The sequence below is a fragment of the Panthera onca genome, chromosome E2, assembly GCF_046562875.1.
Source record: "Panthera onca isolate mPanOnc1 chromosome E2, mPanOnc1 haplotype 2, whole genome shotgun sequence".
NCBI lineage: Eukaryota > Metazoa > Chordata > Mammalia > Carnivora > Felidae > Panthera > Panthera onca.
In genome coordinates this window covers 17,618,675-17,629,968 of record NC_138353.1, presented here as the reverse complement: position 1 = coordinate 17,629,968, position 11,294 = coordinate 17,618,675, and the positions used below count along the sequence as shown (strand labels likewise).

Genomic DNA, 11,294 nt, shown 5'->3' with positions numbered 1-11,294 from the left:
TTATTTAAGGAGACAAAGCAGTGAGCCCTGAAGAGTAGGCAGGGTGGGAGAGGCTAGGGGTGAGAAAATAGAAATGCCATGGTCCTTAAAGCAAGGATAGGGTTGAGGCCCTTGTCCTGAGGTGCTGGGTACCTGACTCAGGTCATCCTTAAAGAAAGGACCTACGGGCTTTGGTTTTATGCATCCTTGAGCTAGGAATTAAAGGTCCAGACACCTGGGATCCTTGGAAAGCAGAGCAGAAGGCCAAGAGCCCAGGTCCTAGGGAGAAAGGGTGGGGGCTTGTTCTCTGGTCCTGAAAAAGAAAGGGCCTGCAGTCCAGATTCCTGGATCTGAGGAAGAAGGGGACTGGATCTCAACTGCTGCATCCTTGATTAGGGAAATTTCAGAGCCTGTATTCCTGGGACCTCAAGAGACAAATCTATCGGGGGACGGTGGAGGTCTTCAATGTTGGCATGCCTGGAAGAGAAAGAGGCTGATTTTGAGTGTCTGGGTCCGAGGGAAGAGAAAGCTGGGGGTGAGGGTCCTGAGAAAGGGCTCAAAACGGCGGAGCCTATGACCCAGACTGCCGGCTAGGCCCTTGCATGGGGTGGGACTCCTGGAATCTCTAGGAGGCGGGGGCCTGGCGCCGGCTCCCACCCGGGGTTCCCGAGCTGCTCCAGTCTGCGCAGAGCTGCCACGCTATTGTCCTGGCTAGGAAGGCGGGGCCGGCGTGAGGCGGGGCTGGCGGCGCCGGCGCAGCCCGGGGGCGGCGGGAGGAGGCGGCGGCGGCGGCGGTGGCGCTGGGAGCTCCTGTCACCGCTGGGGCCGGGCCGGGCCGGGCCGGGCCGGAGTGCAGGGGACGTGAGGGCGCGAGGGCCGGGACATGGGGCCCACTAGCCCTGCCGCTCGCGGTCTGGGCCGCCACCCGGGCCCGCCGCCGCTGCCGCTGTTGCTGCCACTATTGCTGCTGCTTCTGCGCGCGCAGCTCGCCGTCGGGAGCCTGGCCGGTGGGAGCCCCGGCGCGGCCGAGGTGAGGCCCGGCCGGGTCCTGGGGGATGGGGGAAGGGGCGGGACCGGGCCTTGGGCCCGGACGCGGACGCGTCCAGGGCAGAAAGCGCAGTCTTTCCGGCCAAGTGGTAGGCCCCCATACGCCCCTAATGGCACTAGGCATTCATGAACCCAGGGGTTCAGGTCCCAGTTCCCCCATCTTCTGTCCTCCCAGCTGCCTCCCGCCGTTAGCTTAGGAACTGGCTTTTCCAGAGCCGTGGTCCCAAAAGCCCAGCCCCCTCAGACCCTCTCGACCTAGGTGAGTCAGCCCCAACCAGACAGGACCCACCAGACAGTAAGACACCTGGATCCAAGAATCTTGGCCCCTTGCATCCTCTGGACATATTTGAGGGCCCCCTCAGCCTCCCAGAACCGAAGAGTCTAGGTCTTCAGACACCGACCCCCGACCCAGGATGTAGCTTTCCATCCCTCAAAGGACCTGGTGTCCAGGCCTGCAGGGCCCTGAAGCCAGGCCTTGTCGTCTTTGCACCGGAGAATAGGACCCTGAGCTAGGGATGGTGGGAGGAGGGGCCAGAACGCCTGGGTTCTGGCCTCCTCCCCCGCGATTCAGTTTTAACCCCTTCGGGCTCCAGTGCGGCTGCGCCGGGGTGGGGGCGGAGCCTGTCTCCGCGGCAACAAGGCCGCGAGCCTCTCGGGGGACCTGGGTCGCCATAGCAACGGGAGAGCTGTGGCGCCCCCGCCCAGTGGGAGCTGTTTCCCGGGGAACAGTACCTCTTAGGAGGCGAGTGCGCGGCACTTGGTGGAGGGGCTGGTGCTGGGGTTCTGAACCTCCGGGTCCTAAGGAGCAAAGGTCTGGGGGACACACGTGCCAGCGTCCCTGGGCCCTCTCTGACCCCTCTGACCCGACCCTCAGGCTCCAGGGTCGGCCCAGGTGGCTGGACTATGTGGGCACCTAACTCTTCACCGGGACCTGCGCACCGGCCGCTGGGAACCAGACCAACAGCGCTCACGACGCTGTCTCCGCGATCCGCAACGGGTGCTGGAATACTGCAGACAGGTGGGCGGGACCTGCTGGGAGGGGCGTGGTCCGCAGGAAAACGGTTCCGAGACTGTCCGGATAGCCCAAAAGAAAGAAGCTAGTCGTGCAAAAGGCATGGTCCAGGGAGAATGAGAGATCTAAGTAGTCAGGGGAAGCTAGGGGGCGTGGCTGAGAAAGAGGCGAATTTAGGATAGGGCAGGACCTGTTTTTGAGAAACTAGGGCAGGAAAGGAGAACTGTGCAAAGAGGGTCAGCTAAGAACTGTATCCAGTGAAGAGACAGTTTAGCAATCTGTGGTAGGTACCTTAAGGAGTAGGGGCACAGGTGGGCGTGGTCAAAGGAGAGGCGGGGCTAAGAAAAAAGACCTTTTGGACCTGCAAGAGAGTGGAGCCCAATGCGAGAGTGGAAAGCTGGGAGGTGTAGCTAGGAAAAGCCAGTTCTAATACAAAGAGAAGGGATGCTTACTGAGAGGCCAAACAGAGAAAACGGTGAGGCTTAAAAGGAGGGCGGAACCTATTGGAGGAGGGGACAGAGGTGACCAGAAGAGAGGCAGGTTTACGGGGATTGAGTTTCTGGGCAGATGGCGGGGCTTCTGAGGGAGAGCTACTGGGGGCGTGGCCAAGGAGCTGGCTGGCTTAGCTACCGAGTCTACGGAGAAGCAGAACCTAGGGAGATCACTAGAGCCTTGTAAAGGGACATGGCCAGTGGAGAAGCACAGCTGGCAGGGGGCGAGGCTGTGGGCTGATCACTCTCACCCGCTGCCCCCAGATGTACCCGGAGCTGCAGATTGCACGTGTGGAACAGGCGACACAGGCCATCCCCATGGAGCGCTGGTGTGGGGGCTCTCGAGGTGGCCGCTGTGCTCACCCCCACCACCAGGTTGTGCCTTTCCAATGCCTGCGTGAGTCCCAGGCTGGGGGCAGGGAACAGAAGTGGGGGTTTCCCTGGGGTGAGATTCTGAGCCCCGGTCTCAGGCTCATATTAGGAAGCTGGACGCATGCCTGGGTCCAGAGTGGGGCAGAGAAACCTCTGAGGATAAAATGTCTGGATTCTGAAGAGGGTAGAGCTAGTGTCTGTGGGAGGGTCTCACTCTGGTGCCCCCACTCTCCAGCAGGTGAATTCGTGAGCGAGGCCCTGCTGGTGCCTGAAGGCTGCCGGTTCTTGCATCAGGAGCGCATGGACCAGTGTGAGAGTTCAACTCGGAGGCATCAGGAGGCACAGGAGGTCAGGACCCTGGCCCATCCATTCTCAGTCCCCAACCCAGGAATCCAGTCCCCTAACAACCCACCCCACCCCCCCAAACCTGACTCTGGGCCTCAGCCCCCTCTTCCCACTGGGACAGAATCAGGAATCCAGGCCCCCAGTCCCATCAGCCCCCAAGACCCAGGCATCCAGGCTCCCTCTCTACCCTCCCCTAGCCCACAATCCTGGCATCTGGGCCTACTCTTCCCGCAGGCCTGCCGTTCCCAGGGCCTCATCCTGCATGGCTCGGGCATGCTTTTGCCCTGTGGCACGGATCGGTTCCGAGGTGTGGAGTATGTGTGCTGCCCCCCTCCAGTCACCCCTGATCCATCTGGGACAGCAGTTGGGTGAGTGGGAAGGAACCCTCCACGCCCATCCCAAGGCTCCTGAAGCAGGAAATGGAAGCCTGGGGGCCTGGGTCGTATTCTCACTGCCTCAAGTCTTCTGTTCCCTCAGTGACCCCTCCACCCGGTCCTGGCCCCTAGGGGGCAGAGTAGAGGGGGGTGAGGACGAGGAAGAAGAGGAATCCTTCCTACAGCCAGTAGACGATTACTTCGTGGAGCCCCCACGGGCTGAAGAGGAAGAAGAGGAGGAAAGAGTCCCACCCTCAAGCTCCCATAGCCCTGCAGGGTTCAGCAAAGGTGAGACTGTCTCTGAACTCTTAGTTCCCTCTATCCTGGAGGGAGGATGATTTGAGGGAGCCTTTGTGTAGAGGCATCTTTGGGAGGGACCTGTTGGGGAGAGACCCAACTGGGGGGAATGGAAGGGATGGGAGTAACACTGGGTAAAGAAGAGGTGGAAGGGCTGTCCTGTGCAGAATGCAAAGGGTGAGGGTGGCTTGGGGGTACCTAAAAGTGGAGGAGCCATCTGGTAGTTCCTAAGGATTATTTTGGGGGAAGCTTGAAGGATGGTGTAGATTTCTAAGCTTTGCAAGAACATGCCCAGTTCAGAACTGTATCTCTCATGATGCCCTGCACCACCCATGGTTAAGTAGACACATGGTGGTCTCCAGTGTGCTCTAGGAAATGTAGTTCTCCAAGAAGGGAGGGTAACCTGAAGATGGGCTTCAGACTGATTCCCCGGTTCCTGGCCTTGCAGTGACCACCACCGCAAGGCCCACAGATGGTGTGGACGTGTACTTTGGCATGCCTGGAGAAATCAGCGAGCATGAGGGATTCCTGAGAGCCAAGATGGACCTGGAGGAACGTAGGATGCGCCAGATTAATGAGGTGATGATACTGGGGCCTCAGGATTTCCCACAACACGGAACTCCCTGAATACCAGGAATTTCCTCAGAGGCACATTGAGACTACCTCCAAAGACTCCCCAAGCCCCCATCCAACCCCTAATCCTCAACACCACCTCTGGGATGACCAGGGATCCCTGACCCACCTAGAATCCCACTGAGATGCCAGCAGATTCTATGGAAACTCTGGTGAACTGCATTCTTCCACTTACATTCCTTCGGAGCCTTACCTCTTGTGAACTCAAGAGCAAGTAGGACTTATAGGATCTGGAGCCTCCAAAGTCTTGAAGAGGGATTGGGGGACTCACTGAGTGGAGCAGGGTAGATTCGAGGATCCTGAAGTTCCTCTTGCCCCTAGGTGATGCGTGAATGGGCCATGGCAGACAACCAGTCCAAGAACCTGCCGAAAGCTGACAGACAGGCCCTGAACGAGGTAGGACACCCTCTGGCGGGTCCTACTTTTGCCTGTCCGATACCTAGGACACACCTGGTCTCAGTTGGGTCCAGGCCTGGTCTTGGCTCATCCTGTCCCACCCCTTCCTACTTATATTGGTCTCTCCTGGCCCCCTCCCTCCATTTGGCTCCACTCCTCTTGGCCTATGTCTGACCTGGCATTTCTCTCCTCTTCAGACTGGCCTTGTTTTGCCTTGATCCTCACTTGATCCTTACCTCTCAGGGCAGGCTCTGTGGTCATCTCCCAAACTGAGTCCCAGCAAGATGCATCCTGGTCCTTCTCAGCATCCTTGATTCATTCACATTCCTATTAGGCCCATCCCCTGACTCTGGTCCCACCCCTCTAATCTCACTTTCACTCTCAGTCCCTCCTCAGTAGGCCCAGCCTCATGACTCACTGATCACCTCTAGAGGCCCCACCCCCTCCCCTTAGGTTAGCCCCATTCCTGATCTTTGCTCCACCCCTCTAGGTCCTATTTAGGCACAGCCATCTCCAGTTGGCCCCGCCCAGGCCTACAGCCTTACCTTTCCTATAATACTTGGAAAATATTTCACCAGAACGTGAGCTGCCTCAGTTCCTAGATTGTTCCCACCCGGTAGAGTTTACATCCTCAGATCAGCTCCCAATTGGCCTGGTCCTGCCTGCACTCTGCCTGGCCCTGTATCCCCACTCCTTCCAGTCCACATCCTGTGATCTGGTCCCACCCTGGAGTCAATTCTACTCGTGCCTAGACCCACCGCACCACCCTCCGCCACATGGCCCTACAGACTGCCTTTCCAGAGTGTTGACCTGGACTTTCACCTATCTTCACCTCTCCTGGCCCTGTGCTCACCCCCTTGCCAGCACTTCCAGTCTATTCTGCAGACCCTGGAGGAGCAGGTGTCTGGTGAGCGACAGCGCCTGGTGGAGACCCACGCCACCCGAGTCATCGCCCTTATCAACGACCAGCGCCGGGCAGCCTTGGAAGGTTTCCTGGCAGCACTGCAGGGAGATCCGCCTCAGGTGTGGGAGCCGTGGGGGCAGGGGCGGTGGGTGAAAAGGTCTGGGGCAGGCCTAGGCAGCCTTTGTCCCTTCCACAGGCAGAGCGCGTCCTGCTGGCCCTGCGGCGTTACCTGCGTGCAGAGCAGAAGGAACGAAGGCACACGCTGAGGCACTACCAGCACGTGGCTGCCGTGGATCCTGAGAAGGCCCAGCAGATGCGCTTCCAGGTGCTCAGATGCTCCTGCCTCCCAAATACCCTGTTGTCCCTCAGACCCCAGTCTCCAGGGCCCCAGCCCTCAGACCCTCTTTCTGTCCCTTGGACCTCTACCTATCCCTGGCGAGCTTGCCCCCACGCCTCTCCCCAGTCTTGGGACCCTTTCCAGCCCCTTGGATCCCTACTTCCTGACCCTGGAATGTTGCCCTTTACCCCCACCCTAGCTCCTTGCCTTTGACCCCCTTCTTGTCCCTTTGATTCCTACTTCCTTTCCCAGAATTTTCCTCCAATGCCTTGAACCCTGTTCCTGTCCCTCAACTCTCCTTCCTCCCAAACACTACTTATTTTCCATGCAACCCCTATCCTGTGCCCTCAGATCCCAATTCCTAGTTCTTCGATGTTCTCTTCCTGTCCATGAATACTCCATTCTGTGCTCTTGAACTCCATGTCTTGCCCTTGAAAGACATCATTTCTGGGGCTCCTGGGTGGCTCAGTTGGTTAAGCGTCCGACTTCAGCTCAGATCATGATCTCACGGTTCGTGAGTTCGAGCCCTGCGTCAGGCTCTGTGCTGACAGCTCAGAGCCTGGAGCCTTCTTCAGATTCTCTCTCTCTCTCTCTCTCTCTCTCTCTCTGCCCCTCCCCTGCTTATGGTCTCTCAAAAATAAATAAATAAAAAACATTAAACAGGGGGCGCCTTGGGTGCTCAGTCAGCTGAGTGACTTCGGCTCAGGTCATGATCTCACAGCTCGTGAATTTGAGCGCCATGTTGGACTCTGTGCTGACAGCTCAGAGCCTGGAGCCTGCTTCAGATTCTGTGTTTCCCTCTCTCTCTGCCCTCCCCCAACTTGTGCTCTGTCTCTGTCTCTGTCTCTCTCTCAAAATATAAACATAAAAAAATTTTTAAAAATTTAAACAAAAAAGAAGAAAAGAAAGACGTCATTTGTATATGACTGTCTAATCCCATTTCCTTCTCTATAATCCCTGAAACCTTACTTTCTATTCCTCAGACCCTACTTTCTGCTCCTCCTACCCACTTCCTCCACTTCCTATCTTCTATGCCATATCCCTGGTATCTTATACGTACATTGTCTCTTGTGCATTTTTCCTAGTGACTCCTCCTTTTCTTTTTGCCTTACTTCCTTTTCCAAGCCTTTCACTTCCTGTCTCCTATACACCTTTTCCTTTTCTTTTTATTCTGCTTCGCCTCCAGTTTCCTTCCTCCTCTGGCCTCCTCTGGCCCTACTTCCTGTCCATTGTGTATGCTATTTTTCCTTGGACCCTATTGACCTTCCTTCTGCACTCTGCCTCAGTTTCCCCACCTCTAGGCAGTAGGCTAGAGAACTGCCTACTGCCCAGTTCATCGTTCATCCTCACCTCCCCACAGGTGCAGACCCACCTTCAAGTAATTGAGGAAAGGATGAATCAGAGCCTGGGGTTGCTGGACCAGAACCCCCGCCTGGCTCAGGAGTTGCGGCCCCAGATCCGTGAGTGCCTGTGACCCCTGGTTCCCATTCCTGATCTGTGAAGGCAGATATTGACCCCCAAACTTTTCTTCCCCCCTCCACCGTTTCAGTTATTTATTCCTATGTAACAAACTCCAGAACATAGTGGCTTTAAAGACAACTATTTTCTTTGCTCCTGATTCTGCCATCTGGTCGGTGTGTGGCTACCCTTGGCTAGCAGATCAGTTAAGGGATGGGACTCTGGCACCAACAGGCCTCTCTTCCTCTCCATGTCAGCTCAGGGTCTCTTATCCATGGAGCCCCTCTGCATGGTCTCTCAGCAGGATACCTGGACTTCCTACACAGTGGTTCACGCTCCCCAAAGCATGAAAGTGAAAGCTGCCAAGTCTTCTTAAGGCAGGGGCCCACCTTCTGTTGATTAAAGCAAGTGACAAACTCAGTCCAGATTCAAAGGGAGGAGGCCTACATGAGAGCGTGAGCACCAAAAAGTGTGATCTCCCAAAGCCCCCAGATCTATTGTGACTTCCTACTGGATGTCCCACACCTGTCCCTGCTCTTTAAAGAGGCCAGTCTTGGGGTGCCTGGGTGACTCAGTCAGTTAAGTGTCTGACCTTGATTTCAGCTCAGGTCATGATCTCACAGTTTGTGGGATCAAGCCCTGCATCAGGCCCTGCACTGACAGTGTGGAGCCTGCTGGGATTCTCACTCCCTTCTCTCTCTCTCTATGCCTCCCCCACTCATGCTCTTTCTCTCTCTCTCTCAAAATAAATAAATAAACATTTTTAAAAAAGAGGCCATTCTCTTGAAACTTCAACCTCCATCCTCCCTGCCAGGAGTGCCTTCATCTAGCTCCCCAATTTCCCCAGATCATACTTACGGCTACCCCCAATCACTCTAGTATTAGGGTGCCATTTATTCACCTCGTTTTGTTTTGTGGCATCCCTATGGGGGTCGTGATGTCGACCCCCTTTCTGCATGTTCCCCTCAGAGGAACTTCTCCACTCTGAGCACCTGGGTCCCAATGAATTGGAAGCCCCCGCCCCAGGGGGCAGCAGTGAGGACAAGGGTGGGCTGCAGCCTCTGGATTCCAAGGATGGTGAGTTCACCCAAATGTAGATAACCCTAGACTTTGGGGGACAGGCACCCAACCTCAATCCTAATCCCTTAAATTCTGGGGGTATCTTAGCCACCACAGTGAATGGGAGAGGATAGGAACGGATGTCTAAGGTTGTGGAAGCCTCTGTAGGATCCTTGATCCTCCTGCCTTGGCTGGGAGGGTGTGTCTCCACCCTTTTCCTCCATGATGCCCTCCTTTCTTCACTGTTCCACCTGTCTTGCTTCTTCTGGCTGCCAGCAGACACCCCCGTGGCCCTTCCGAAAGGTGAGTATCTCCCAGAATAGACCCCAGCCACCAAATCCCACTAGTCCCTGAGCCCCGAATGGAAAAGGGTCCATACATTGGGAACTCCCGACCTGCTGGGGTACAGTCCGGTGCCCCTTCTGACCGCCTCCTCAGGCAGGGGTAGCACCATTCTCAACTCTCAGTAATGAGATAGGACTTGGGGGTTAGGGTCCGCAGAACAAGACGCTGCATCCTCTGGGAAAGAGAAGATGTCCCCCCTGGAGCAGTATGAGCGAAAGGTAAGTGAGACCTGGGGATGTTGAGGGTGGATGGGAGAGGGGTCCTGGACTCCTCGGTCTGAAGGAGGAGGGTGTTAGGGGGTTGGATCCTTTGGCCTGAGGGAATAAGGGATTGAGGACAAGGACTTTGGGGTCCTAAGGAAGAAGAAGGCTGGGGATGCCCTACTGGGGCCCAGGGGAGGAGGAGGCTGGTGCCCAGACTCCTGAGTCCCTGACACCTCCTGCTCCCCCAGGTGAATGTATCTGTTCCAAGGGGTTTTCCTTTCCACTCAGCGGAGATTCAGAGAGATGAGCTGGTAAGAGGAGGACTATTCTGGGTACCTAGGGGGAGAGGTCAGAAGGCAGTGGCTAGGCTGTGACTCCCAAAGCCACACAGGGCCCTGGTGAGCCTCACAGATGGCCCCTGCCCCATGTCCTCTCCATGCAGGCACCAGCTGGGACAGGTGTGTCCCGAGAGGCCGTGTCCGGTCTGCTGATCATGGGAGCAGGTGGGGGCTCCCTGATCGTCCTCTCCCTCCTGCTCTTGCGCAGGAAGAAGCCCTATGGGGCTATCAGCCATGGAGTGGTGGAGGTGAGAGGCACAAAGACATGGTATATGGGGAAGGAGTTCCAGAGCCTGGGCACAGGGGCGCTGTGAGATCTGCGGTCAGGTCTCTATGCCCCTCTGTTCCTCCCCGCCCCAAATGCAGGTGGACCCTATGCTGACCCTGGAGGAGCAGCAGCTGCGTGAACTGCAGCGTCATGGCTATGAGAACCCCACCTACCGCTTCCTGGAGGAACGACCCTGAACCAGCCCCCTTCACCCCTTTGGCTGAGCCCAGAGCTTCCCTCTTCCTGGAGCCCCAGAACCCCAACTCCCAGCCTGGGGGAGGGGTCTCAAAATTGTTCATTTCACACTCTTTGTGAGGGGACTGGAAATTCTTATTTCCCCTTTCCAATTCCAAATTCCATCCCCAAGAAATCCCCAGGTATTCCCAGCTGCCTCCCTGCTTGGGACCTCCTCACTTTAATTTATTTTGTAAGTTAATTTATTGTTCCTTAAGGTGACCACCAGCTTGGTCCCAGTGTCTGTTGTTCCCTAGAATTCACCCTCCCATGTGATCCCCACTAACGTCCCAATAAAATCCTTTTCCCCACCAGGCCATCCTGCGTCTCTTGGGGGGGAATCAGTGTGTAATCATAGCTCTGGACTCTGGGCGGGGCCTTTAGGAAGGGCGGGGCCCAAAGACTTGGAAGGCTCCCTCTGCCCGCTCAGAAGCTTTCTGTGGTGCCAAACGGTGTGTTACTTCTAGACCTGTATTTGCTGAACCCCAGGGTAGACTCCGAGGAAGCTGTTTCTAGCAGTTTCTCCTGCCTTCTGTTCACCCTCACTCTCAGTCACACACAGCCTCCACCCCCAACCTTCGAGCCTAAGGAGAGAATGAGGATCTTGAAACTCTCTTCCCATTCACAAGCCTTCATCACTTCTTTGGGAGGCAATAGGAATCCCCCTGATATGTGGAAATCCAGTTATGTCCTAGGGAGGGGTATGTGATGTCTGCAAGCACCTATTGGAATTTAGACCCTCATGTGCCCCATTTTGTGACATTGGAGTTAACCCTCTACATATGCTGTTACCTGTCCCAAAAGGGTTGTTACGGGGATTAAGAGGGTTGATATTTGTGGAGACTTAGAAATGTGCCTGCCATTTCACAACCACTTCACAAGTATTTGTTAAATAAATTTTAAAACAGTGTGGCAGCAAATACTCATATGGCACTCCCTCTGTGCTGAGTACGGCTCCAAGAGCTTTTTTTTTTTTTAAGTAGGCCCCATGCCCAATGTGTGGTTTGAGCCAACTACTCTGAGCTCAAGAATCGTGTGCTCTACCGACTGAGCCAGCCAGGCACCCCTGCTCTGAGAGCTTTTTACATACACTGACACACTTAATCATTACTTCGATCCCATAAAGGAGGTATTATGATTATTCATTCCCATTTATAGATTAAGAAATGGATATAAGAAGTCATATCACATGCCCACGGTCA

The 11,294-nt window shown here is 55.7% G+C and overlaps 1 protein-coding gene across 4 annotated transcripts; it reads left to right on the top strand.

Annotated features, from left to right (window-relative positions):
- Positions 1-717: 717 nt before the first annotated feature.
- On the top strand, positions 718-10,406 carry APLP1 (amyloid beta precursor like protein 1). Of its 4 annotated transcripts, none has more exons than XM_060652044.3 (17): positions 718-1,009; positions 1,901-2,044; positions 2,794-2,926; positions 3,137-3,249; positions 3,481-3,614; positions 3,724-3,908; positions 4,366-4,496; positions 4,872-4,946; positions 5,811-5,969; positions 6,047-6,175; positions 7,548-7,647; positions 8,615-8,722; positions 8,984-9,007; positions 9,197-9,267; positions 9,501-9,563; positions 9,695-9,838; positions 9,957-10,406. In XM_060652044.3, the coding sequence occupies exons 1-17, from the start codon at positions 863-865 to the stop codon at positions 10,053-10,055; spliced, it is 1,959 nt and encodes a 652-aa protein (XP_060508027.1). In that variant the 5' UTR covers positions 718-862; the 3' UTR covers positions 10,056-10,406. The 4 variants fall into 4 exon arrangements, with proteins under 4 accessions (XP_060508027.1, XP_060508026.1, XP_060508029.1 ...); XM_060652043.3 differs by having other exon boundaries at positions 8,981-9,007; XM_060652046.3 differs by lacking the exon at positions 9,501-9,563.
- Positions 10,407-11,294: the final 888 nt, after the last annotated feature.